Source organism: Piliocolobus tephrosceles, chromosome 1 (assembly GCF_002776525.5).
Source record: "Piliocolobus tephrosceles isolate RC106 chromosome 1, ASM277652v3, whole genome shotgun sequence".
Classification (NCBI taxonomy): domain Eukaryota; kingdom Metazoa; phylum Chordata; class Mammalia; order Primates; family Cercopithecidae; genus Piliocolobus; species Piliocolobus tephrosceles.
In genome coordinates this window covers 196,463,729-196,491,106 of record NC_045434.1, presented here as the reverse complement: position 1 = coordinate 196,491,106, position 27,378 = coordinate 196,463,729, and the positions used below count along the sequence as shown (strand labels likewise).

At 45.6% G+C, this 27,378-nt stretch overlaps 1 protein-coding gene and 1 pseudogene across 5 annotated transcripts in view; one reads left to right on the top strand and one right to left on the bottom strand.

The window, feature by feature from the left end:
* CEP85 (centrosomal protein 85) overlaps window positions 1–27,378 on the top strand; it is a 46,313-nt gene that overhangs the window by 16,293 nt on the left and 2,642 nt on the right. For 4 of the 5 annotated variants that reach the window (XM_023219562.2, XM_023219561.2, XM_023219560.2 and 1 more), the window contains exons 4-12: window positions 5,756–6,450; window positions 8,194–8,327; window positions 8,717–8,834; window positions 10,200–10,385; window positions 19,695–19,847; window positions 20,876–21,030; window positions 22,108–22,201; window positions 23,027–23,077; window positions 26,188–26,295. In XM_023219562.2, the coding sequence (XP_023075330.1) occupies window positions 5,756–6,450; window positions 8,194–8,327; window positions 8,717–8,834; window positions 10,200–10,385; window positions 19,695–19,847; window positions 20,876–21,030; window positions 22,108–22,201; window positions 23,027–23,077; window positions 26,188–26,295 (1,694 nt within the window). The remainder of the gene's footprint in view (window positions 1–5,755; window positions 6,451–8,193; window positions 8,328–8,716; window positions 8,835–10,199; window positions 10,386–19,694; window positions 19,848–20,875; window positions 21,031–22,107; window positions 22,202–23,026; window positions 23,078–26,187; window positions 26,296–27,378) is intronic. The other variant, XM_023219564.2, reaches the window with a different exon arrangement.
* LOC111547656 lies at window positions 13,941–14,532 on the bottom strand (annotated as a pseudogene).

Sequence of the window (27,378 nt, the reverse complement as noted above, 5' to 3'; positions counted from 1 at the left end):
GCTGGGCCTGCAGAAGTGTATCACCTGCCTGGTTCCCATACACTAAATTTTGAATGCCTTTGAAAATCGTAGAAGATAAGAGGTCCCTTTGAAAATGAGTGTTGCTATTTCATTTCAAAATATTCTGGCTGGGCGCGGTGGCTCACGCCTGTAATCCCGGCACTTTGGGAGGCTGAGGCGGGTGGATCATGAGGTCAGGAGATCAAGACTATCCTGGCTAATGTGGTGAAACCCCATCTCTACTAAAAATACAAAAAAAAAATTAGCCGGATGTGGTGGTGGGCACCTGTAGTCCCAGCTTCTCAGGAGGCTGAGGCAGGAGAATGGCGTGAACCCAGGAGGCGGAGCTTGCAGTCAGCCGAGATCACACCACTGCACTCCAGCCTGGGTGACAGAGCAAGACTCTGTCTCAAAAAAAAAAGAAAAAAATTCTAAACCACAAACCAGACTTACCGTGTAACTCAGAGGTCACCAACTTTTGGCCCGTGAACCAGTACCAGTCCATGCATATTAGGAACCAGGCCACATGGCTGGAGGTGAGTAGCAGGCGAGCAAGCGTTACTGCCTCAGCATGCGCCTCCTGTCAGATCAGTGGTGACATTAGATTCTCATAGAAGAACAAACCCTATTATGAACTGTGCATGTGAGGGATCTAGATTGCTCAGTCCTTGCGAGAATTGGAACAGTTTGATCCTGAAACCATCCCCCCCACCATCATCTGTGGAAAAATTGTGTTCCACAAAACCATTCCCTGGTACCAAAAAGGTTGGGATGTAACTTTACATGTTATAGCACAGTTAGTCTGAATCAGGCAGCTTCCTTAATACAAATAGATAAACCCAATAGATAAGTTAAAAATGTGGACAAGGACATCACCTTAATTTTCTAAGATGTCCATTTATCATCTATAAAAAATTAGGAAAGACGTATTCTTCTAGGTCAATTGGTACTTTTCTTCTTAGCTTTGGTTTTGACATTATTTTGGGGTTATCTTAGTCTGTTTTCTGTTACTATAAGAGAATACCTGAGACAGTGTAACTTATACAGAAAAGATGTTTATTTTGCCCATGGTTCTGGAGAGTGGGAAGTCCAAAGGCATAGTGGCAGCATCTGGCAAAGGCTTTTGTACTGTATCACAACATGGTGGAAAAGCAGAGACCACAAGAGTGAGCCACGCTTGCCTTTTTTTCTTTTTTTTTGAGACAGTCTTATTTCTGTCAGTCAGGCTGGAGTGCAGTGGCGGGATCTTGGCTCACTGCAGCTTCCGCCTCCCAGGTTCAAATGATTCTCCTGCCTCAGCCCCCCGAGTAGCTGGGATTACAGGCACCCGCCATCACGCCCAGCTAATTTTTGTATTTTTAGTAGAGATGGGGTTTCACCATGTTAGCCAGGCTGGTCTTGAACTCCTGACCTCAAATGATCCGCTTGCCTCTGCCTCCCAAAGTGCTAGGATTACAGGCGTAAGCCACCATGCCTAGAGATTTGGGTCCAGAGAGCCAAACCCAAGCTTGCTTTTTTGTTTTTTTTTTTTTTTGTTTTTTTTTTTTTTGAGATGGAGTTTAGCTCTTGTTGCCCAGGCTGGAGTGCAATGGTAGGATCTCGGCTCACCACAACCTCTGCCTCCCGGGTTCAAGCGATTCTCCTGCCTCAGCTTCCCAAGAAGCTAGGATTCCAGGCATGTGTCACCACACCCAGCTAATTTTGTATTTTTAGTAGCGATGGGGTTTCTCCATGTTGATCAGACTGGTCTCAAACTCCTGACCTCAGGTGATCCGCCCGCCTCAGCCTCCCAAAGTGCTGGGATTATAGGCATGAGCCACCGTGCCTGGCCCCAAGCTTGCTTTTATAACAACCCACTGCTTTGAGAACTAACTCACTTCTGCTAATAATCTATTATGAAGCTTCTACCCTCATGACCCAGTCACCTCTTAGAGGCCCCCACCTCTTAATACTGTTATATTGGCAATTAAGTTTCCAACACATGAACTTTTAGGGGACAGACACTTTCAAACCACAGCAGAGGGTGTGGACTCAGAACTGAATTTGGTGAATCTAGAGAGAGTGGTGCTATGGATAGAGAATGGTAGGAGGTGTTGCAGAGTTCATGGTAGCAACACCTCATGTGCTATAACCTCACAGTCTTCTGTTTTGTAATTACACTATGGGAGCAGCAACCCTTGATAAGAACTGATACTATGTGCTTTTATGGAGAATTTAAAACATATTGCTTATGGTTAAGCACGGTGGCTCATCCCTGTAATCCCAGCACTTTGGAAGGCTGAGACAGGTGGATCACTTGAGGTTAGGAGTTCAAGACCAGCCTGGCCAACATGGTGAAACCCCATCCACTAGAAATACAAAAATTAGCCAGGCATGGTGGCGGGTTCCTGTAATCCCAGCTACTCAGGAGGCTGAGGCAGAAGAGTCGCTTGAACCTGGGAGGCAGAGGTTGTGGTGAGCCAAGATTGTGCCACTGTACTCCAGCCTGGACAACAGAATGGGTGAGACCCCATCTCAAAAAAGAAAAAATTGGGCCAGGCACAGTGGCTCACGCCTGTAATCCCAACACTTTGGGAGGCTGAGGCGGGCGGATCACCTGAGGTTGGGAGTTCAAGACCAGCCTGACCAGCATGGAGAAGCCCCGTCTCTACTGAAAATACAAAATTAGCCAGGTGTGGTGGAGCATGCCTTTAATCCCAGCTACTCAGGAGGCTGAGGCAGGAGAATTGCTTGAACCTAGGAGGCGGAGGTTGCAGTAGGCCGAGATTGTGCCATTGCACTCCAGCCTGGGCAACGGGCCAAACTCCATCTCAAAAAAAAAAAATGAAAAAATTGTATTGCTTACTAGTCTTTGAAGTCTTTATCACTACCAGTCTGCCTTAACTTTGTGTACTAGTCCTATATTTAAGTTGTGAGACATCAGAAACTGGGTCCTTTAACTGAGAAATTTCTTTCTTGGTGTCCAGAGAGACTAATGCATGTTGTCAGAACTTATTCAGGTTTTTGTTTTGTTATGTGTGTGTGTGTTTTTTTAGTGTGGCCTTTTATGTATCCCCAAGATCATCTTGAGTATAGGAAATTAGATACTATGCATATAGTATAAGGCTTGCACATCTTTTTTTAAAGTATTTATTCCTCCTGTCTAACCGAAATGTTTTACCCTTTGATTAGCATCTCGATTCCTCCTGCTCCCGAACTTATAGTAACCATAATTATTCTATTTCTATGTGTCGAGGTTTTTTTAGCTTCCACATACAAATAAGAACGTGCAGTATTTGTCATTTTGTGCCTGGCTTATTTCTCTTAGTGTCCTCCAGGTTCATCCATGTTGTTGCAAGTGACATAAATTATATCTTTTATAAGGCTGGTATTCCATTGTGTCTGTATACTGCATTTTCCTTATCTATTCATCAGTTGATTCTATAACTTGGCTATTGTGAATAATTACTCAGTAAACATGGGATTGTATATATCTCTTTGACATACTAATTTCTTTTTTTTTTTTTTTTTTTGAGACGGAGTCTCGCTCTGTCCCCCAGGCTGGAGTGCAGTGGCCGGATCTCAGCTCACTGCAAGCTCCGCCTCCCGGGTTCACGCCATTCTCCTACCTCAGCCTCCTGGAGTAGCTGGGACTACAGGCGCCCGCTACCTCACCCGGCTAGTTTTTGTATTTTTTTTTTAGTAGAGACGGGGTTTCACCGTGTTAGCCAGGATGGTCTCGATCTCCTGACCTCGTGATCCGCCCGTCTCGGCCTCCCAAAGTGCTGGGATTACAGGCTTGAGCCACCGCGCCCGGCCATACTAATTTCATATTCTTTGGATATATACCCAGAAGTGGATTGCTGGATCATATGGTAACTATTTTTCGTTTTTTGGTTTTTTTGAGGAACCTACATACTCCATTGTTTTCCACAATGACTGTGTTGTTACATTCCCACCAACTGTGTACCAGAGTTCCCTTTTCTCTACATCCTCTCCAAACTTGTTGTCTCTTTTTTTTTGGAGATGGAGTCTCGCTCTGTCGCCCTGGCTGGAGTGCAGTGGTGCGACCCTGGCTCATTGCAACCTCCGCCTCCCGGATTCAAGTGATTCTCCTGCCTCAGCCTCCAGAATAACTGGGACCACAGGCACGTGCCACCACGCCCAGCTAATATTTTGTATTTTTAGTAGAGATGGGGTTTCACCGTGTTAGCCAGGATAGTTTCGATTTCCTGACCTCAAGATCCCCCCTCCTAAGCCTCCCAAAGTGCTGGAGATTACAGGTGTGAGCCACTGCACCCGGCCTCATCTTTTTGATAATAGCCATTCTGACAGGTGTGAGGTGGCTTGCCTGTATTTTTAAAGAGTTGCTTAAGGCTGGGCATGGTGGCTCACACCTGTAATCCTAGCACTCTGGGAGGCTGAGGTGGGTGGATCACTTGAGCCCACGCGTTCGAGACCAGTCTGGGCAACATGGCAAAACCCCGTCTCTACTAAAAATAAAAAAACTGAGGTGGGAAGATCACCTGAGCCTGGGGAGGTTGAGGCTTCAGTGAACGGTGATCACGCCACTGTGCTCCAGCCTGGGTGACAGAGTGAGACCCCCATCTCAAAAAAAAAAAAAGGTTGTTTAATGAGAAGATAGTAGCTGATCTTATACTCACGTAATTCTGGGAACAATTATAGTATTTGTTATCTGAGTATGCTCTGTGTTGGTTGGTGGGGAGAAAAAAAAGAGAAACAAGTTGGTAGTCGCTCTTCTCCATCGTAGATATGCTTGATTTGGGAACAAGTACTGAATATAGTTGAATAGAAAAGAAATTGGTATTCCTTGTTTCCTTATTTAGTTTTCTGCCAGCTGAAAACAATAAGTGTGTTACCTCACATTCCTCCCTTATTGTTTGCTTGCAGTAGTCCCCCTCAGAGTAGTACTTGAAAGTTGGAAATAGGTAGAAATGTGAACCTTCTGCAGTAGGGCTAATCAAGGGTTGTCTCCCAAGACCACGCAGGAGCCAAAGGAAACATGAATTCAGTCTGAAGGAAAAGTTAAAAAAAAAAAAAAAAAAAAAACTACAGTTGGGTACACACAAGGGGCCAAGTGAAAGGCAAAATATAAAATAGAGGATTTCAGTGTGTACCCAATTGAGAGTGCTCACTGTGCTAGAGTGAAACCTGAGAGTTACTAAGAATAACTTCACATATCCAGGCAGTCAGGTCTGGGGTATGGGAGAGAGAACAGAATCCTGCCTCAGATGCCATACTCCATGCCCTGCATACTGAGCAAGACTGTCTAGTTCGCTTCATTCTTCAGATAGTTTGGACTCGTTGCTCACCTTCCTGGGGGAGCTTTTGGAGGTCGCAGAAGATTCTGGCAACTCTTGGAAAGGATATTTTTATTAGATTTGATTATAGCTGAGAATTGTCCAGCTTCCAGAAGAGTAGGACCTAACTCATTTTCCTTAAGTAAGTAATTTTTTTTAAAGTTCGGTTTTCAGCTTTGTCTGTTGACTGACAAGATTTTTTTAATTCTAGTACAAAGGACTAAGTTGTAAGTGAAGCCATTATTGCCTTTTGTTGGTTTACCTTGTGAATGGCATTTGAGATCCTGGAAAATACATCTGCCAGTTTGGTTGCTGTGTCTTTCTCCTTGATACTTTTGATGACGGTGCTCTCTCTGCTTGGTCTCAGGACAGGCTGAGAGTTTCTGGCATAGCATTCAAACTCAAGAAAGCTTGCTGCTTCAATTTTTACTTATGGAAGACTATTCTCTCCGCAGATTTTTGCAGCTCAAGTGGCAGTCCTCCTTTCCAGCCCATCAAAAGCCATGTAACCATTCCAACAGCCCATGTGATGCCTTCTACTTTAGGGACCTCTCCTGCCAAGCCAAATTCTACACCTGTTGGACCCTCTTCCTCCAAACTCCCTTTGTCAGGGTTGGCTGAAAGTGTGGGAATGACAAGAAATGGAGACCTCGGTGCAATGAAACTTTCTCCAGGCCTATCTAGAGATCTCGTGTATCTCTCTGGTGCTCCTGGAGAAAATGGAATTGAGCAGTCCTGGTTTCCAGCAGTGGGCCATGAAAGACAAGAAGAGGCGAGGAAGTTTGATATTCCTCGCATGGACTCTACCCTCAATCAGTCGGCAGTGATGGAGACACTTTATTCAGATCCTCACCACCGAGTCCGCTTCCATAACCCAAGAACCAGCACAAGTAAGGAGTTGTACAAAGTGTTGCCTGAGGCCAAGAAGGCACCGGGCAGCGGGGCAGTGTTTGAGCGGAATGGACCACATTCTAATAGCAGTGGGGTCCTCCCTTTGGGACTCCAGCCTGCTCCCGGGCTCTCCAAGCCTCTGCCCTCTCAGGTGTGGCAGCCGAGTCCTGACACTTGGCATCCCCGAGAGCAATCTTGTGAACTCAGCACTTGTCGGCAGCAGCTGGAATTGATCCGTTTACAGATGGAGCAAATGCAGGTAGAGGTCCATCTTTCCTTGGTTTTCTAGGTTCTGTACAGTTCTTAGAATTGTAATAGCTTTTGTCCTTTGAATTTTGGCTTTAAAGAAAATAGCTGTAAAAAGAAGGAAGATGTTTGTAGACAGGAAATACAGGCTTGTGAGCTGTTGGCCATTGAATCTGTTTGGCGGTCAAATTAAGCACCAGTTACAGTCTCCAAAATAGCAAAAGGTTACAAAGGAAAATTTAAAAGGTATTTATACCAGTTACTAGGCTACAGAATTTTATTTAATCTTCATAGTGTACTAACGAGGTAGATGTAGAAACTTACCAGGTTCTTAGACTACATAATCTGTCCAGGGTCATAGAGCTGGTGATTGGTAGAGCTAGGATTTAAAAACCATCTTTGAGGCCAGGTGCAGTGACTCATGCCTTTAATCCCAGCACTTTGGGCCAAGGTGGGCAGGAGTTCGAGACCAGTCTGGCCAGCAGAGTGAAACCCTGCCTCTACTAAAAATGTAAAAGTTAGCCAGGTGTGGTGGCATGCACCGATAGTCCCAACTACTTTGGAGGCTGAGGTGGGAGAATTGCTTGAACCTGGGAGGTGGAGGTTTCAGTGAGCCAAGACCACTCCATTGCACTCCAGCGTGGATGACAGTGAGACTCCGTCTCAATAAATAAATAAATAAATAAATAAATATGAAAACCTTCTTTGAGCCCCTGTGTTCTATCACTTTTGTATTTTCTTTTTTTTTTTTTTTATTTTTTTTGAGATGGAGTCTCGCTCTGTTGCCCAAGCTGGAGTGCAGTGTCATGATCTCGGCTCACTGCAACCTCCACCTCCTAGGGGGGTCAAGTGATTCTCCTGCCTCAACCTCCTGAGTAGCTGAAACTACAGGTGCGTGCCACCACACCTGGGTCGTTTTTGTATTTTTAGTAGAAACAGTTTCACCATGCTGGCCAGCCTGGTCTCGAACTCCTGACCTTGTGATCTGTCCGCCTCGGCCTCCCAAAGCTCGGGGGTGGGGGGTGAGCTACTGCACCTGGCCTGTATTTTCTTTTTTCTTTTCTTTTCTTTTTCTTTTTTTTTTTTTTTTTTTGTGTGTGTGTGTATGTTTTTTTTCTGGAGACAGAGTCTTGCTCTGTCTCCCGGTGGCATGATTTTGGCTTACTGCAACCTCCACCTCCCAGGTTCAAGCAATTTTCCTGCCTCAGCCTCCTGAGTAGCTGGGAACCACAGGTGCATGCCGCTACCGCCGGCTAATTTTTTGTATTTTTTAGTGGAGACAGGGTTTCACCCTGTTGCCCAGGCTGGTTTAGAACTCCAGAGCTCAGGCAGTCTGCCCGCCTTGGCCTCCCCAAGTGCTAAGATTACAGGCGTGAGCCACCACGCCCAGCATATTTTCTTTTAAAAAATCCTTATGCTGCTGAAGAGTGGGAAGGAAGGGAGCAGACATATTCCCCTTCCTTGGTTGGTGACGACATCCTAGCTCCTGGTTTGCCTCTGTTGCTAGATAATAAAAGATAACTGACCTTTTCTTAGAAACTAGAGCCTTTTTGAACAGGGAGTGTTCAGTTGGCAGAAGCCTTCCTGGCAGGTTCTTTCCAGTCATGCCTCAGAGCTAAAATTATTTCATAAACATTGGGCCTCATCAGCCTGAGCCAAGTTGGGCCTTGACTACAGACCCAGCTGATTACTGCTCAGGTGTTTTCAGGCATGTATGGGTCAGGATCAAGCTCATCTGGGCCTACTTGCCTTTCAGCTTCAGAATGGAGCCATCTGCCACCATCCTCCTGCTTTTGCTCCTTCACTGCCCATCTTAGAGCCAGCACAGTGGATCAGCATCTTGAACAGTAATGAACACCTTCTGAAAGAAAAAGAGCTTCTCATTGATAAGTAAGAGGGCAAGGGGTACCACAGAGCCGGACTACTCTCCCAGGCCCCATTGAAGACACCTAATGGAGTCTTCCCAAGGGCAAAACATTCCTCCTCTGTTTGGGCCCATGTCTTGCCTCACAGTGGAGGCAGTTTGTATATATAACGTAATAGGCCAGTTATATATTTCTTTAGGGCTCTAGGGAATGCCTGAAGGGGGTAGCCAGTTCATTGCCTCTGATTTTTTCCTCATTTCCCCTCAGTTATCTTTCTCATTTGTTCTTCCTTCAGAAAATAGTGATATCCAGAATCTAAGATCTTGCTTACATAATAGGGATTATATTTAGTAGGGGCTTATATTGTGAGGGGTTAGCATCAGGACCTTGACCCGATTCTACCGGCTTGTGCAGGCAGAGGAAACACATCTCTCAGCTGGAGCAGAAAGTGCGAGAGAGCGAACTGCAAGTCCACAGTGCCCTCTTGGGCCGCCCTGCCCCCTTTGGTGATGTCTGCTTGCTGAGGCTACAGGTAAGTATTGGCAATCAAGATGGCATTCTGTTTGTCATAACTCAGTGTCTTCCCTATGCTTGGCACCATTAGGTATCCAGGAGATACAAAAGAGATCAAGAGTAAACATACTAATTACCCTCAAAGAGTAAACATACTAATTATAAAGCACCCTTTATCATGCCCTAGTGGTGGCAGAAAAGGCTAAGAACCAGGTGAAAGTCCAGATGCCTGGGTGTCAAGACATACTTGGGAGAAAGGTAGATAGTAAAGTCCTAGAGTTGAGTGATGTTATGAGAAGACTTAATCTTTTAGCCCTGGCCAAAAGGAGAGAGAGGCAAAGATGATGCGGGATTTAGAGCCATTCTCTCTTTTTTTTTTTTTCTCCCTGCTCTGTCACCCAGGCTGGAGTGCAGTGGCACAATCTCGGCTCACTGCAACCTCCGTCTTCCTGGTTCAAGCGATTCTCCTGCCTCAGCCTCCCAAGTAGCTAGGATTACAGGCGCCTGCCACCATGCCTGGCTAATTTTTATGTTTTTAGTAGAGATGGGGTTTCGCCATATTGGCCAGGCTGGTCTCGAACTCCTGACCTCGTGATCCGCCTACCTAAGCCTCCCAAAGTGCTGAGATTACAGGAGTGAGCCATTGCACCCGGCCATTCTCATTTTTATCCTCCATATCTAGGAGCAGCTGAAGAAGATAATATTCTCACTGAGATCAATGGTTGTAGGGGTTGAGAGCTTGAAAAGAAGCCTGCTTTGTTGACCAAGCCTCTGCAGTTTGGGCATTTGAATGTTGGATATTTGACAGGTTATAGCACTGGCTTTGCTACCTAATTAAGGCAGTATCCTGTCTCATAGAATCAGAATGTTAACAGTGGGAAGTGCCTTAAATAAAATCTAGTTAATTCTTCAAATTTACTGATGAAAGAATTGAAACCCGAGAAAGAGGAAGACTTGCCTGAGATAATATAGAGAATGAGTGGAGGGAAGCCAGGCTTTAAGCCCAGGTCTTCTGATGTCTTGTCCTGGGTTCCTTCCAGTATACAGTGGCTTAGGTATTGCTTTAAGGCAGTGGTTCTCAAATGTGAGTGTGCATCAGAATCCCTGGAGCGCTTGTTAAAACACAGATTATTGGGACCCATCCCTATAGTTTCTGATTTGGTGGGCCTAAGAGTTAGGCTTAAGAAATTGAATTGCGCGTTGCTAACAAATTACAGCAATAGGTAAGGCTGATGCTGTTAACCCTAAGACCCAGTTGAGAACCACTTCTTAAAGAAATTATTGGAGAAAAATGATATTTGACCATGAAGTATGCTGGGAATAAATAAAGTACATGAGACTAGAAGGGTAGAGAACAGTTACATATTGAGAATCTTTCTGGCAGGAATTGCAGCGAGAAAACACTTTCTTACGTGCACAGTTTGCACAGAAGACAGAAGCCTTGAGCAGAGAAAAGATTGACCTTGAAAAGAAACTCTCTGCTTCTGAAGTTGAAGTCCAGCTCATCAGAGAGTCGCTCAAAGTGGCGTTGCAGAAGCATTCTGAGGAAGTGAAGAAACAGGAAGAAAGGGTGAGCTGAATAGCTGATAGCCCTAATTCACAAAGGAATTGGCAGTCAGCTGTCTACTCTAAAGCCTAAGGTGTTTCTGGCCCCCATTCCTGAACTAAAAGGAGACAACTGGGTGAGATCCTCCACTGCCTTCTCACACAGAATCATCACAGATCTCCTTTTTGCTAGAAATGGAACTCTCCTCCCTCCCTCATTTCTGCTTCATCTCCACAAAACCACAACAGTCAGGGAAAGTTGTATGATCCCTCACTGTCCCAGGTTGTGCTGTGCAATGTACCACCAGCTGGTCTGGGTAGAAAACCAACTTGAGTACTCATACCAGATGGCACTGTTGCAAGATACTTAAATACCTGTGGTGTATTTATATCATTCAGTCTGGTTTCTCACCCTTCCTAAAAAGTAGAGAAAAATTCCATGTGCGCCAGGCATGGTGGCTTACACCTGTAATCCCAGCACTTTGGGAGGCCGAAATGGGTGGATCACTTGAGGCTGGGTGTTCGAGACCAGCCTTGCCAACATGGTGAAACCCCATCTCTACTAAAAATACAAAAATTAGCCGGGTGTGGTGGCTGGCGCCTGTAATCTCAGCTACTTGGGAGGCTGAAGCAGGAGAATAGCTTGAACCCAGGAGGTGGAGGTTGCAGTGAATCAGGATCACGCCATCATGCTGTTGCACTCCAGCCTGGGTAACAGAGCAAGACTCAGGGGGAAAAAAAAAAAAATCCAGGTGCACAGCTAGTTTGGGTGGTTTTTTTTTTTTTTTGCCAGTACTCTTAAAATTGCCTTAGGTTTACAGTTCTTTGGTTTTGTTGTTATCTCCCAATTCATGGCTTGCTTTAAAGCATGTGTTTTTGGGGAACCAGTTTAGTAATGTTAAGTACTGGACCACTTAAAACAACTATAGCAATATTTCTCAAACTTCAGTGTTTCAGAATCACTTGGGGATCTTGTTAAAAATGTACATCAGATTCAGTAGTTCTAGGAGGGGGCCTGAGATCCTTCATTTCTTTTTTTTTTTTTTTTGACATGGAGTTTCACTCTGGCATCCGGGCTGGAGTGCAGTGGTGCAATCTCAGCTCACTGCAACCTCAGCCTCCTGGGTTCAAGCAATTCTCCTGCTTCAGCCTCCCAAGTAGTTGGGATTATAGGTGCCTGATACCACACCCAGCTAATTTTTGTAATTTTAGTGGAGATGAGGTTTCACCATGTTGGCCAGGCCAGTCCCGAACTCCTGACCTCAGGTGATCCACCCACCTCAGCCTCCTAAAGTGCTGGGATTACAGATGTGATCCACTGCACCCAGCTGGATTCTGCATTTCTGACAAGCTCCCAGGTGATGCTGATGTTATTGGTACTAGAAGGACTTAAGAGGGTTTGTTAAAAAAGAAAATTTAAAGTTGAGTTAGGCTGGGCGCTGTGGCTTATGCCTGTAATCCCTGCACTTTGGGAGGCTTAGATGGGCAGATCACCTGAGGTTGGGAGTTCGAGACCAGCCTGACGAACATGGAGAAACCCATCTCTACTAAAAATACAAAATTAGCTGGGCATGGTGGCACATGCCTATAATCCCAGCTACTCAGGAGGCTGAAGCAGGAGAATCAATTTAACCCGGGAGGTGGAGGTTGCAGTGAGCCGAGATTGCTCCATTGCACCCCAGCCTGGACAGCAAGAGCAAAACTCCATCTCAAAAAAATAAAATAACGTTGAGTTAGTGAGTTTAAAAATAATAATAATTTATATATCTAAGTTAAGTAATTAAATACCAATAGATTTATAATAAAATTAGTAGTTCTAAAAACAAATGAAAAAATAAAAAATTTAATAGTTCTGGCCAGACTCAGTGGCTCATACCTATAATTCCAGCACTTTGGGAGACTGTGGCAAGAGGATTGCTTGAGCTCAGGAGTTAAGACAAGTCTGAGGCCGGGCGCGGTGGCTCAAGCCTGTAATCCCAGCACTTTGGGAGGCCGAGACAGGTGGTTCACAAGATCAGGAGATCAAGACTATCCTGGCTAACACAGTGAAACCCCATCTCTACTAAAAATACAAAAAATTAGCTGGGTGAGGTGGCGGGCGCCTCTAGTCCCAGCTACTCGGGAGGCTGAGGCAGGAGAATGGCGTAAACCCGGGAGGCGGAGCTTGCAGTGAGCTGAGATCCGGCCACGGCATTCCAGCCTGGGTGACAGAGCGAGACTCTGTCTCAAAAAAAAAAAAAAAAAAGACAAGTCTGGACAACATAGTGAGACTCCTTCTCTTAAAAAAAAAAATTTTTTTTTTTTTCTAAAATCAAGTTTGTTACTCAGAGCAAAATTTGCCCATATAATACATTGCTCTTCAATTTTTATTTCTATGTGGTTATACAGTCTGAATGACTAGTTTACAATCCCAGGTGGTATTATAAGTTTTGTTTTTACTGGCCGGAGACAGTGGCTCACACCTGTAATCCCAGCATATTGGGAGGCCAAGGCAGGTGAATCACTTGAGGTCAGGAGTTTGAGACCAGTCTGGCCAACATGGTGAAACCCTGTCTCTACTAAAAAACAAAAACAAAAGTGGCCGGGCATGATGGCTCACACCTGTAATCCCAACACTTTGGGAGGCTGAGGTGGGCAGATCACAAGGCACAAGGTCAGGAGATTGAGAACATCATGGCCAACATGGTGAAACCCCATCTCTACTAAAAATACAAAAAATTAGCTGGGTGTGGTGGCACACGCCTATAGTCCTAGCTGCTTGGGAGGCTGAGGCAGGAGAATCGCTTGAACCCGGGAGGCGGAGGTTGCAGTGACCCAAGATCACGCCACTGCACTTCCAGCCTGGCGACAGAGCAAGACTCCGTCTCAAAAAAAAAAAAAAAAAAAAAAAAAAACCGGATGTGGTAGTGGGTGCCTGTAACCTCAGCTACTTAGGAGACTGGGACAAGAGAGTCGCTTGAACCCAGGAGGTAGATGTTGCAGTGAGCCGAGATCACACCACTGCTCTCCAGTCTGGACAACAGAGTGAGTGAGATTCTGTCTCCAAAAAAAAGGCGGGGGGCGGAGGGTGTAACTGTTGGAAGGGGAAAAGTCCTCGCTGACAAAGAAATGACACTAATGAAAACAAAATCAAGAATGATCCACTGGTGCCAGAGATGATAGAGAAGCTTGTCAGTGAGCAGTTCCCTACTTCTTGCAGCAAAGGGGAGCATGGGCTAAAAATACTTTAGAAAAATCAAACAGCACCTGCAACCTCTTAAATAAAGGCCAGGCTTGCAAACTATTCCTTCTCATCCATGCTGCTCAAATGTGAAGGAATTCTATATAAGGCTAAAGTCTAGTGAATCTTCTCACTTCAATTTCCACCTCTCTGGCTCAAGTCATTCTTGTGACTTAGCCTCCCAAGTAGCTGGGATGATAGGCGCATGCCATCACGCTGGGCTTAATTTTGTACTTTTAGTAGAGACGGGGTTTCACTATTGTTCGCCAGGCTGGTCTTGAACTCCTGGCCTCAGGTGATTCACCCACCTTGGCCTCCCAAAGTGCTGGGATTACAGATGTGAGCCACTGTACCTGGCCCTCACTGCTGCTGCTTTGTGGAATATAGTTTTTCATCAAGTGAGACTAGGACAATCTCTTCATATTCTTTTAGTTCCTGGGATGTTTCACAATACTCTGTCTAATCACATCTGTATCTCTAGAAAAGTGCTCCATCATGCTTTCAACAGTTGTGGTCGGTGCATAAAAATTCACCAAGAAATACCCGCCTCTGCTGTGCTGTTGACAGAGATCTTACGAGGAAGTGCTCATTCGCCCAGGTTTTCCAAGTCCCTCACTATTGCTCCTCTGTTCATCAGGGCTTGTATCATACATTTCAAAGTAGCAGAAGTCTCTGGCCACAGCATGGCTGTCAAGATTAAAGCCAGCTTATAGCCAGGCATTCCCGGAGGCTCTGTGGGCGGCTTGGAACTGGGCTGGTTCCCAGGAAGGGAAGGAGCAGGATGGCAGGGACCTGGAAGTGGCTGGGTTGAGTGGCTGCCAAGTGGCGAAAGCTACAAAAAATTTTTTAAAAATTAGCCAGGTGTGGTGGTGCCACCTGTAGTCCCAGCTACTCAGGAGGCTGAGGTGGGAGAATCACTGGAGCCCAAAAGATCAAGGCTGCAGTAAGTCATGATTTCACAAGTTACACTGCAGTCTGGGTAACAGCAAGACACTGTCTGAAAAAAAAAAAAAAAAAAGATTAGTAGTTCTGTACCCCAGCACAACCCCACAGTAGTATCTATCTAGAGCTCTCCTCTTTCCTCTGATATATATAGTTGACCTTGGAACAATACATTTAAGCTGCACAGTTCCACTTGTACGTGTATTTTTTTTCAACCAAATGCAGATCAAAAATCACATATTCAAGAGATGCAAAACCAGAGTGTATGGAGGGCTGACGTATATGCAGTTTCTACAGGACCAACTGTGGGACTCAAGTATAAGCAGATTTCGATATACAAAGGTGGTCCTGGAACCAGTCCCCCATATATGCCAAGGGACAGCTATATTTCTGAATAGTATGCTTTTCCTGCACTTTTTTTCTTTGATGAATTTTAGACATCTGTTTTTTTTTTTCATGGGAACAGTATCTCCCCGACAATATTGATTGTAATTGTTTTGGATGTTTATATCTGTTTATAGTATTTCTTGTTTTCTTAAGGTCCTTTTTTTCTGTTTTTGGTGTCTTTCATGTTAGAAACTTGGTGATCATTGAATGGACGGGCATTCGTATTTAAGAAGGAAGCAGGCTGGGTGCGGTGGCTCACGCCTGTAATCCCAGCACTTTGGGAGGCCAAGGCGGGTGGATCACCTGAGGTCAGCAATTTGAGACCAGCCTGGCCAACATGGCGAAATCCTGTCTTTACTAAAAATACAAAAATTGGCCGGGTGTGGTAATGGGTGCCTGTAATCCCAGCTACTCAGGAGACTGAGGCAGGAGAATCGCTTGAACCCGGGAGGTGGAGGTTGCAGTGAGCTGAGATCGCGCCAGTGCACTCCAGCCTTGGTGATGAGAGTGAGACTCCTTCAAAAAAATAAAAAGGAAGCATTTAAAAGCTGGATGAAAGCTCTGGGTTCATGGTGGTTACCTGTTGGACTTCAATGTAGGATCAGACTTAGGCTACCCTTTTCACTTGGGAACACTCAAATGTCAGTATCTGGATGTCTTCTCTCACTCTCTCTAGGGAAGAATCTTCAACCTGCTCTCTGGTGGAGAGGCTAGAGGCAGGAATGCTTTTTAGCCTTTGGATTCTTGGTGTTGAGATTGGGCTTAGAGTCCCCACAGTTCTAAACATACAATTTTTTTTTTTTTTTTTTTTTTGAGAGACAGTCTCGCTGGAGACTGTGGAGTGGGTGGAGTGCAGTGCCACAATTTAGGCTCACTGCAGCCTCCGCCTCCCAGGTTCAAACTATTCTCTCTCATGCCTCAGCCGCCTGAGTAGCTGGGATTACAGGCATGTACTACCACGCCTGGGTTTTTTTTGTTTCCGAGATAGAGTCTCGCTCTGTTGCCTGGGCTGGAGTTCAGTGGCATGATCTCGGCTACTACAGCCTCCGTCTCCTGGGTTCAAGCGATTTCCTGCCTCAGCTTCCTGAGTAGCTGGGATTACAAGCACCCACCACCTTGCCCGGCTAATTTTTGTATTTTTAGTAGAGATAGGATTTTGCCATGTTTCTCAGGCTGGTCTCAAACTCCTGACCTCAGGTGATCCACCCACCTTGACTTCCCAAAGTGCTAGGATTATTGCAGGCTTGAGTCACTGCACCGGCCTAATTTTTGTACTTTTTATAGAGATGGAGTTTTACCATTTTGGCCAGGCTGGTCTTGAGCTCCTGACCTCAACTAATCCTCCCACCTCAGCCTCCCAAAGTGCTGGGATTACAGGTGTGAGCCACCATACCTGGCCATATACATAGATTTTTACTTACACTTGTTTTCAACCCAATACTTCACCCTCTCTGCTGTGACTGGGTACTCTTGAGTCGGGAATCTCTCTCATCGATTTCTTCAGAGAATAGTCTCCTGATGGGGAAGCCCAGGGTGGGGCTGATATCTAGCTAACTTGTATATAGATTTCTAGGGAATTCCCCTGGTTTTCAAATCTGTGGTTGATACTTGCCTCCATCTTGAGCTGGTACTTCAGAGGCTCTTGGGAGTTGGGAGGAACAGATTTTCTTCCCTGTTGTCTGTAACTCCCACTACAGATTGTAACTTTTCTGCCCCATGTCATTTATCTCCCCTGTTCACTTTCACCTTTTAAAAACGTTAAAATCTGGCCGGGCGCGGTGGCTCAAGCCTGTAATCCCAGCACTTTGGGAGGCCAAGACGGGCGGATCACGAGGTCAGGAGTTCGAGACCATCCCGGCTAACACGGTGAAACCCTATCTCTACTAAAAATACAAAAAACTAGCCGGGCGAGGTGGCGGGCGCCTGTAGTCCCAGCAACTCGGGAGGCTGAGGCAGGAGAATGGCATAAACCCGGGAGGCGGAGCTTGCAGTGAGCTGAGATCCGGCCACTGCACTCCAGCCTGGGCGACAGAGCAAGACACCGTCTCAAAAAAAAAAAAAAAAAAAAAAAAAACACGTTAAAATCTTTCATAAGCTGGGCATGGTGGCTCACTCCTGTTAATCCTGGTACTTTGGGAGGCCAAGGCAGGAGAATTGCTTGAGCCCAGTTCAAGAACAGCCTGGGCAACATGGCGAGACTCCATCTCTATAAAAAAATTTTAAGTCAGGCTCGGTGGCTCACGCCTGTAATCCCAGCACTTTGGGAGACCGAGGTAGGCGGATCACGTAAGGTCAGGAGTTCAAGACCAGCCTGGCCAATATGGTGAAACCCTGTCTCTACCAATAATACAAAAAATTAGCTGGGTGTGGTGGTGGACACCTGTAACCCCAGCTGCTTGGGAAGCTGAGGCAGGAGAATCGCTTGATCCCGGGAGGTGGAGGTTGCAGTGAGTCGAGATCGTGCCACTGCACGTGCCTGGGCAACAAGAACGAAACTCCGTCTCAAAAAAAAAATTTTTTTTTTTTTTAATATTTGCTGGGCGTGGTAGTACGCACTTGTAGTCTAAGCCACTCAGGAGGCTGAGGTGGGAGCATCAATCACTTGATCCCAGGAGGTCAAGGCTGCAGTGGGCTGTGTCCGTGTCACTGCACTTCAGCATGGGTGACAGAGCGAGACCCTGTCTCAAAAAAAAAAAAATCTTTCCTAGACTTTTGTTTCCTCCCCTGTTGTTTCTCAGTTGATACTTTATTTCTTTTCTGTCATTTTAAAGATGTTTTTGGAAGGGAGAACACATAAACATTTATGGTCAGTTTACCATTTTCAGTAAGCTTTCCAGGTGATTCTGATACATACTGAAATGTGAAAATCACTAGTTCAGAGATTTAAGAGTACAGATTGGACCTAGGATAAAGCTTTTGACTGATTTTCAGGGATCTTTCTTAGTAGTGTTATATCTTTGGATTAAATTAGGCCTTTGTCTCCTCTTTGACATTTAATATATCTGCATCACTTTTTCTGTTTTCTCTTGTTTTCCTCAGCTTCCTTGTTCGTAAGCAAACAAAATAAAACAAAGCACCATAATGGTGAAGAAAAAGCCTCTGTTCAAATCTTTATTGAATACCTGCTCTGTGCCAGGCATTCTGCTGTGTGTTTAGGATATGATAATTAGCAAACGGACATAGCTGTTTCTCTCAAGTCTCATTAGCCTTTCCAGTTGATTGCATGGCTTTATATCATGTGCGGTATTTAGGGAAGAATATATTACTTTTCTGACCAAACTGGTTATATGTCTTATCAGAAAGTTATGTATACTTCTGTGGTCCAATTCAGATGCAGACCATCTAGAGTTAGTGTCAGACACCACAAGTTTTAAGTTATAGTTCTCAACAAAACTCCAGATGCCAACAGCAAATTCTGGGGTCGTCAGGCCACTCATATTTCTGACCAACTGGCTTCTGTGACCTTCAGGTTTAATAATTCCCAGAATTACTTACAGAACTCAGGAAAGTACTATACTTATTATTACAGTTTTATTATAAGTGATACAATTCAGGGTTGGGCGCAGTGGGTGATGCCTGTAATCCCAGCACCTTGGGAGGCCAAGGCGGGTGGATCACCTGAAGTCAGGGGTTCGAGACCAGCCTGGCCAACATGGTGAAATCCCATCCCATTTTTAGTACAGTATTATTCTGTACTAAAAGTAGAATAATTAGCTGGGCGTGGTGGCGGGTGCCTGTAATCCCAGCTACTCAGGAAGCTGAGTCAGGAGAATCACTTGAACCTGGGAGGCGGAGGTTGCAGTGAGCCAAGATCGTGCCACTGCACTCCAGCCTGGGTGACAAGAGCGAAAATCTGTCTCAAAAAAAAAAGGGGGTGAGGGGGTGGGATATAATTCAGGACCAGCCAAATGAAGAGAGACATAGGGTGAGGTCCAGGAGCATCCTGAGAGCAGAGCTTCCATGCCCTCTCCTTGTGTGGAATAAGAGCATGTAAACACAGCACATTTATGTGTTTACCCACCAGGAAGCCCCAGTGAGCTTCTGTGTCCAGAGTTTTTAGTTGGAGTTTCATTTATGTAGGCATGATTAAACTCAATCACCCATCCCTCTCCCTTTCCCGTAGTAGATTAGGTTCAAAGCAGTTGGTTTTTCTGGTGATCTGCATCCATTCTGAGTCATAGTATTGGCATAAATTTACTCATGATGGGTTCTGGCCCACTTCTGTCCAATTCAGGAAATTCCAAGGGCTTAGAGGTTACCTCCCAGGAACCAGGTACAGAGACCAGACAAATTCTGTATTTTACAACAGAAATGCTGCCAGTTTTTAAAAACTGCCCTAGAAGTGTTTCTCTGTCCTTGATTTGAAAGTTCATTAATTCTTTAGTTTTATACTCAAATCCTAAATGGCAAAATTTGTTTGGCTTCCTACCTTCATTGCAGTAGAACAACATTCACAACCTCAAGGGTTGCTTCAAAAAAAGTTGATGTGGCTGGGTGTGGTGGCTCATGCCTGTAATCCCAGCACTTTGGGAGGCCAAGGTGGGTGAATGGCTTGAGGGCAGGAGTTGGAGACCAGCCTGAAAAACATGGCAAAACCCTGTCTCTACAAAAAATAGAAAAATTAGCCTGCCGTGGTAGCGTGTGCCTGTAGTCCAGGGGTTGAGGTAGGAGGACCACTTGAGCCTGGGAGTTGGAGGCTGCAGTCAGCTGAGATCACACCACTGCACTCCGGCAGGGTCATAGTGGAGTGAAGGGTGGAGACAAACTTCACATTTCTTCTTCTAGGTCAAAGGTCGCGATAAACATATCAATAATTTGAAAAAGAAATGTCAGAAGGAATCAGAGCAGAACCGGGAGAAGCAGCAGCGTATTGAGACCTTGGAGCGCTACCTGGCTGACCTGCCCACGCTGGAAGACCATCAGAAGCAGAGCCAGCAGGTAGCAGCAATGTCTTGGCATGCCTGGGGTGATCAGGGAGTGGCCAGGCAGGGGAACTTTTTCATCATCTGCTGTATGCAGTTATCCTGTGACTTCCTGAAAGGATAATCCCAAAGCAGTCATGTCCAGATTCACATTTGTCAGATTTGTAACCAGACTGCAAATTTTTGAGGTACCCAGACAGAGGCTTCCTTATGTTAAATATAGTGAACCCCAAGTTTCTCTTCAAAGAATCAGTATGTTCAGCTCTCTTACTCTTTAAAGTTTAACTTCCTGGTTCTCTTCACCCTCTTGCTTCTAGTTTCATCAAACAACCTTTTCCACCAGTTTTAATCAGTAGTTCACATCTGTTCCCCTGGTCACCTGCTCCGTCCTGACTCATCCCGGTCACCTGCTTTGACCTGAGTCTCCCCGGTCACCTGCTCTGACCTAAGTCACCTTTAGTTACCTGTTCCTAACTGTCCTTCCCACCAAACTACTCACCCCCCCTACTCTGGCTCATACACCTGCTCTCTTTAAAATAGCCAATCGGAATTAGCTTAGACTGTGTGGTTCAACCCTAGCCAATAGGGTGACAACATAGCAGTAGGGACGACCTGCTTCAGGAATAAGAACTCCTTCTCTTCCCCTGTCCAGTTGTGCTCTCGCCATTGTTCCATCTGCGAGGAGCACCCTTTCTTTTTTTTTTTTTTTTTTGAGACGGAGTCTGGCTCTGTCACCCAAGCTAGAGTGCAGTGGCCGGATCTCAGCTCACTGCAAGCTCCGAGGCCTCCCGGGTTTACGCCATTCTCCTGCCTCAGCCTCCCGAGTAGCTGGAACTACAGGCACCCGCCACCTCGCCCGGCTAGTTTTTTGTATTTTTTAGTAGAGACAGGGTTTCACCGTGTTAGCCAGGATGTGTAAAAATTGCCTTGCTGAGGAAATTAAATGTATGTTTGAGTGCTATTTCTTTGCGACACCGAGAAACAAGCATTTTGCATTTCTAACACTTGACTTATTTGACCTAAACGTGGGATCCTGTTTCTCAGCTTAAGGATTCTGAGTTGAAGAGCACAGAGCTGCAGGAGAAAGTGACTGAGCTGGAGAGTTTGCTAGAGGAGACCCAGGCAATCTGCAGAGACAAGGAGACTCAACTGGAAAGCCTGAAGCAGAGAGAAGCGGAATTTTCCTCTGCTGGACATAGGTAAATAACCCTGTGGGATTGAGAGGAGTGGAGAGAGTTTTTTGTCATAGCCATCCTGCTTACTTACCTGTGTGACTTTGGGTGATTTGGGAAAATCATTTTACTTCTCTGAGCTTTGTTTTCTTTGGACTGTGAATAATAGGGAAGCAGCTTTTATATCTTTGGCATGGAGTAGGGATGCAGTGGGGGCTTATCTTCACAGCTTTTGTAAGGATCTAACCCCGTGTCTGGCACATAATTCTTAGTATGTATGTGTTGAATAAATGAAAGCACTTTATAAACTGGGAAATGAGGTATCTGTATACTTTCAAAAGTGGGTACTGGTGGTAAGAACTGAGAGTTATCCACAGTTCGAGCCATGTAGTTAATAAAGGCTACCAGGAGCATCTGTTTCTCCTCAGCCCTAGGGATTGTTCTCCATTGCCATGACAGGTTCTGAGAACAAACAAGATGCCATAATGTACTCTCAGGGTGTCTTGGGAATCTCCTCCATATTAATAGCAGTTTCTGTGTTTCAACAGCCTCTTGGACCAATTCCAGTTTCTAATGGGATAGATTGGATTTCTCATCCCATATTTAACCACAGTGTCCCTGTTGTTTATCTCAGCAGTCGGGCTTTGCTATAAGTAATTGTAGGGACCCACCGGAGGAAACCATTGGTCAGAGTCAGAAGTGGGGTTAGAGGACAAAGTTGGCTTTGCGCCAGACTGTGTGTGCCGAGAGAACAGCTTTTGTATTTTCTGAACTTCCTACAATGTACATGTATGACTTACAGTCTAAATACATGTGATAAATTTGTATTCTTTAAATATCAAAACAAAATATACAAGAGCCTTGGGCAGGTAGAGAATTGGTGTCACATTGTATAGATTCTGGCCCCTAGGGAAGAGAATTAACATACGCTGAGGAGCTTTTGTGTGGCACCCCTTATATTACAACAGACCTAAGTATTATCCCCAGCTACCGCTTGGAGGGGACTAAATGTCTTGCCTCAAAATGTTCAATAAATAGCAGAACCAAGAATCAAAGCCACTTGTCTCTAACTTCAGAGTTCTTGAAGGGGCCACTGTCTTTCAGCCTGCAAGATAAACAGTCTGTGGAGGAGACCAGTGGAGAAGGTCCAGAAGTGGAAATGGAGTCCTGGCAGAAGCAATATGATTTGCTCCAAAAGGTGACTGAGGGTGTCCAGGCTGTAATGGAGGGTAGGCTGGGAGGAAAGAGAAGATTGTGTATTGGGAGGCAGACATGAATTCTTGGCTTTGGGCTATCTAGGATTTGTTACCAAGAGCTTTTCTTTCTTTTCTGAGAAGTCACCCTATATAATAATTTGTATTTAGAATGTCATCCTTACAACAGGCAAACTTGACTCACTTAGAATATAGGCAAAAGTAAGAGGAGGGATGATATGCCTCTGAATGTCTAGATTAGATGACCCAAAATGGTGCAGTAAAGTTTGGTGTACTTTATTCATGGCTCAGGCCCATATAGAAACCCTGAATTGATTCAGAGAACACCTGCAGTCTTTAAAAGACAAGAAACCAGGCCTGTTTAGGGTCCCTTCTTGGATAATCAGTATGACCAAAACTGTAAATAACAACAACCATAATAGCACTAGAAATGGCAAGCTTCATTTAAACTGAATTTTTAGCCATGTCCTTGTACCAAAGAACAAGAGTTTGCACTGGCTATATATAAAGTTGATTCCACTGGCCTGCAGTTATTAGGGTGAGAGTTCCCTTTCCCCAGTAGTGGTCATTCCTGTATATACACTACATTCCTGTATAAACCTTGTGATTGGAGCACAGTATTGTGAAGCTAGTTAGCCAGGATTAGGAGTCTGGTTTATATTTCTGTAGGTAGAGTTCACTAATCTGTACCCTGGTCTCCCTCTTAATGGTGTAATAGCCAGACCACATGTCCTAGTGCAGCCCTCTTGCCCTCTGACCTTACTGTCAGCCTTGTGCTTGCAGCCTGCCTTGATAACTTTGCCTTTCAGATTGTGGAGAAGCAGCAACAGAAGATGGATCAGTTGCGCTCACAAGTACAGGTGAGCAGGAATCCTTGGGACATGGTGGGCAGAACTTAATGATGGAATCTCTAGAATTTAGCCAATATTTATTTTGTTCTCTGCCATGCAAGTTGCTCAGTGTTAGGGATACAAGAAGAATGAGACCCCAGTGCTTCTGAGCCTTGCCGAGAGGACACAAATATAGAAGGGAGTTTTAGCACAGTACTGTGAGAGCAGTGCCCACAGTATCCTGGGGGAGCACAGGAGAGTCAGTGGGAGGAAGGGAGGTAAAAGAGAGGTTTCTGGAGATCCTGAACCCAGAAGGATGAGGAGTTAGCCAGGCAAAGAAGAGGAGGTGGATAGGATGTGTTGGATTCCAGATAGGAGGAACAGCATGAGTGGGAACATGGAGACATGAAACGGCATAGTTTGAACGTGGTGCTGCAAGTGGTTTGATACTGCTGAAGTATTCACTTTAAGTTGGCAAGTGGAGACCTGGGCATTCGAGGCTAAGGGAGGGCATTATCTATCAACTAAGTTAGTTTTTTTATTTTTTATTTTTTGAGACGGAGTCTCACTCTTGTCGCCTAGGCTCGAGTGCAATGGCGCAATCTTGGCTCACTACAACCTCTGCCTCCCGGGTTCAAGCAATTCTCCTGCCTCAGCCTCCCAAGTAGCTGGGATTATAGGTGCCCGCCATCATGTCCGTCTAATTTTTGTATTTTTTTTGTAGAGACGGGGTTTCACCACGTTGGCTAGGCTGCTCTCGAACTCCTGACCTCAGGTGATCTACCCGCCTCGGCCTCCCAAAGTGCTGGGATTACAGGCGTGAGTCACCATGCCCAGCCTATGACAGCATTTAATTGGGATGTGATGTGGTCAGGTTTGCAACTCAGGCTCAAGTGTGGAAGATTGGCATTCTGGAGAGAGGGAAGGTCCAGGGGACTGTTGGAGAAATTCTTGTGAGAGATGATGAGGGAACCTGGCATAAGGCAGCATAGCAGCAGGGAGATGTGAGGGGATGGATTTAAGTGACTTTAGGAGGTAACATCAAGTGGAAACAGTGACTGACAAGATGTAAGGGTTGAAGAACAGGGAAGAATCAAAGATGACTCCAGGTTTCTATTTTGGGCCAGAGTGGGAGTGTTTTTAACTGGATTCTCCAAGAAATCCTGGGTAAAGCAGGTTCACTCAGCGTCTCTTTGGACTCTAAAAGTTTTCACACCAAAACACCTGAAATGCACTTATTTGGAGGGAATAAATGGAGGCTGCAGTCTTGCCTTTGCCATTATGTGGATTGGGCTACGTCTATCTGGTTCACCTCTTTCAAGTACTGTAAGGAGGTGGTCAAGCCTGGCAAGCATTTTAATATATACCCATTTTAAATCCCAGGTTTTTAGTAGAGTTTTTAATGGATCTCAAAATAAGTTTCCTAGAACACTTGGGGTTCTACAAAGTTTGGAAAGGCCTGACATTCTAAATGGCACATTTACCTATGATAAGACTACTTAAGCAAATTAAAATATCAGGTGAGGCTGGGCACGGTGGCTCACGCCTCTAATCCCAGCACTTTGGGAGGCCAAGGTGGGCAGTTCACGAGGTCAGGAGATCGAGACCATCCTGGCTAACAAGGTGAAACCCCATCTCTACTAGAATACAAAAAATTAGGCCGGGCGCGGTGGCTCAAGCCTGTAATCCCAGCACTTTGGGAGGCCGAGACGGGCGGATCACGAGGTCAGGAGATCAAGACCATCCTGGCTAACACGGTGAAACCCCGTCTCTACTAAAAATACAAAAAACTAGCCGGGCGAAGTGGCGGGCGCCTGTAGTCCCAGCTACTCGGAGGCTGAGGCAGGAGAATGGCGTAAACCCGGGAGGCGGAGCTTGCAGTGAGCTGAGATCCGGCCACTGCACTCCAGCCCGGGCGACAGAGCAAGACAAGACTCTGTCTCAAAAAAAAAAGGAATACAAAAAATTAGCCGGGCATGGTGTCACGCACCTGTAGTCCCAGCTACTCGGGAGGCTGAGGCAGGAGAATTGCTTGAACCTAGGAGGCAGAGGTTGCAGTGAGCTGAGATCACGCCACTGTACTCCAGCCTGGGTGACAGAGCAAGACTCCATCTCAAATATATATATATATATCTCAGGTGAATTTGTTGGAATTCGATGGATTCATCATCACTTTGGATATTTCATGATCATGAGGTTTTTTTCCTTGGCATTTGTATTTTTTTATTGATATAAAATGAGAAATATAAAAAAATTGCACACTTCATTTCAAATCAGTTTCAAAATCTGAGGAAAAATTGAATGAATAGAATGAGGCAGAAGTTTAAAAGCTTAAATATCTCCCTTCCCCTGACCCCTCCTACACACACAAACACACTTACACAGAACTCACTAGATTAGGGCACCTGTGAGTAGGCTCTCCTACCCCTTTCCATGTCTCTGAACAGCATTTAATAGACAGTATTGTCAAGAGCACTTGACTGTTAACTCCTAAAAGACAGGAACTGTTGGTGTTCTCCTCAGTGCCTGTCACAGTAAGCGCTCAGTAAATACTGAACTCAGCACATTCCCTGCCCTCAAGAAAGTTTGTGTTTGAGTGGAGTGAAGGATCATGTGCACAGCCAGCTAGAATATTAAGCAGATGTACTTGTAAGCCATCATGGATATGATAGCAAGGTAGGATTAGGATTAATTGGATCTGATTTGTAGATTGAAGAAAGCTCAGGTGGGCCTTGGAGGTTTCCTGGAGGTAACAGCAGAAGAGCAGCTTGAACAAAGGAAAAGGGAAGTGAGCAGAAGCATTGACGCTGCAGCCTTCAGGGATGAGGGCCAGTCATTCATTATGGCAGTGTAGAGGCTGGCCATGTGGAGGGTGGAAAGAGATATGGCTAGAAAAGTAGGTAGGAGCTACCCTGGCCTTGAATGCCCTGCTAAGAAACTGACCTCTATTTGGTATGTGGTCAAGGGCTCTAGGAGGGTTTAAATGGGACGTCACAAATCGGGACTGTTCTAAAATGATTTCTTAGCAGGAGTGTGTAGGTAGGGTGAGTCTTCACTATATAGTCCAAGCCAGCGGTGATATTGTCGGAACCAGACTTATTACTCCTGTGTTCCCTCAACATATTGGCTGTGTGATTCAGAGCCTAGAGCAGGAAGTGGCTCAAGAAGAAGGAACAAGCCAGGCCCTGAGAGAGGAGGCCCAGCGAAGGGATTCAGCCCTGCAGCAGCTGCGCACAGCCGTGAAGGAGGTGAGTAGCATTAGTCAGACCTCTTGGTTCTGCCTCCACAAACCCGATTTCTTTGTATGCCCTCCCCATCTCTACTCCAATAGGAACCCCAGTGTTTGAAAGGGAAAGGTCCCTACTGAGCTTTGGGGGCAGAGGAAAGGTGCATTGCATCATCCTGTATATTACAGACCCTAAGCATGTCCATAACTACTACCTAGGAATGCTTTTTTTTTTCTTTTTTTCTTTTTTTTTGGAGACAGTCTTGCTCTGTTGCCAGGCTAGAGTGCAGTGGCGCAATCTTGGCTCACTGCAACCTCCACCTCCCGAGTTCAAGCGATTCCCATCTCAGCCTCCTGAGTAGCTGGGACTACAGGCACGAGCCACCGTGCCCAGCTAATTTTTTTTGTATTTTAGTTGAGACGGGGTTTCACCACGTTGGCCAGGATGGTCTCCATCCCCTGGCCTTGTGATTCGCCCACCTCAGCCTCCCAAAGTGCTGGGATTACAGGTGTGAGCCACTGCGCCAGGCCTAGGAATGCTTTTTGATGGGGAAAGTCATTCTCTCTTCCTTTGTTGTCTTGAAGCCGCAGGTTTCTGGGGTTGGAGAGTTGAAGAAGACTGAGGATTTGGTGGCCTTCATGCACTAAACAGAGCTGTCAGCAGGGGGCAACCAAGTTTTCTGACTGGCCTAGTACCTAGGAAGGAACCTCCTTTAGCTAGGATTGTCACATGGCCCAGTGTGGGTGGAGGGCCTGGGACTGAAAGAGGGACTCTATTCAGACTCTATGAAAACACAGTCAAGGTAGGAAGGGAAGGGAAGTGGATTAAGCTGTCAGGAAGAGAGGGAAACAGACAGACATACATGAATAGATGGTTTTTGTAATAAAGTCTCACTCCGCTGAGGTGAGAGTTTGAAAAGGCAGGACTCGTTCCAGGGCTGGATCCTCCGGGTCCCAGCTTCTCCAGCCCCCCACCTAGTGGCTACTAGCTGTCATACTGTCTCTCTTACTCTCTTTATTCCTTTGACACACTGTGATCAGGCTGGCTGGTGGCCACTTTTGTCAGGGTGGCAGGGAGAGATTGAATCCAGTGTCTACTCAGATT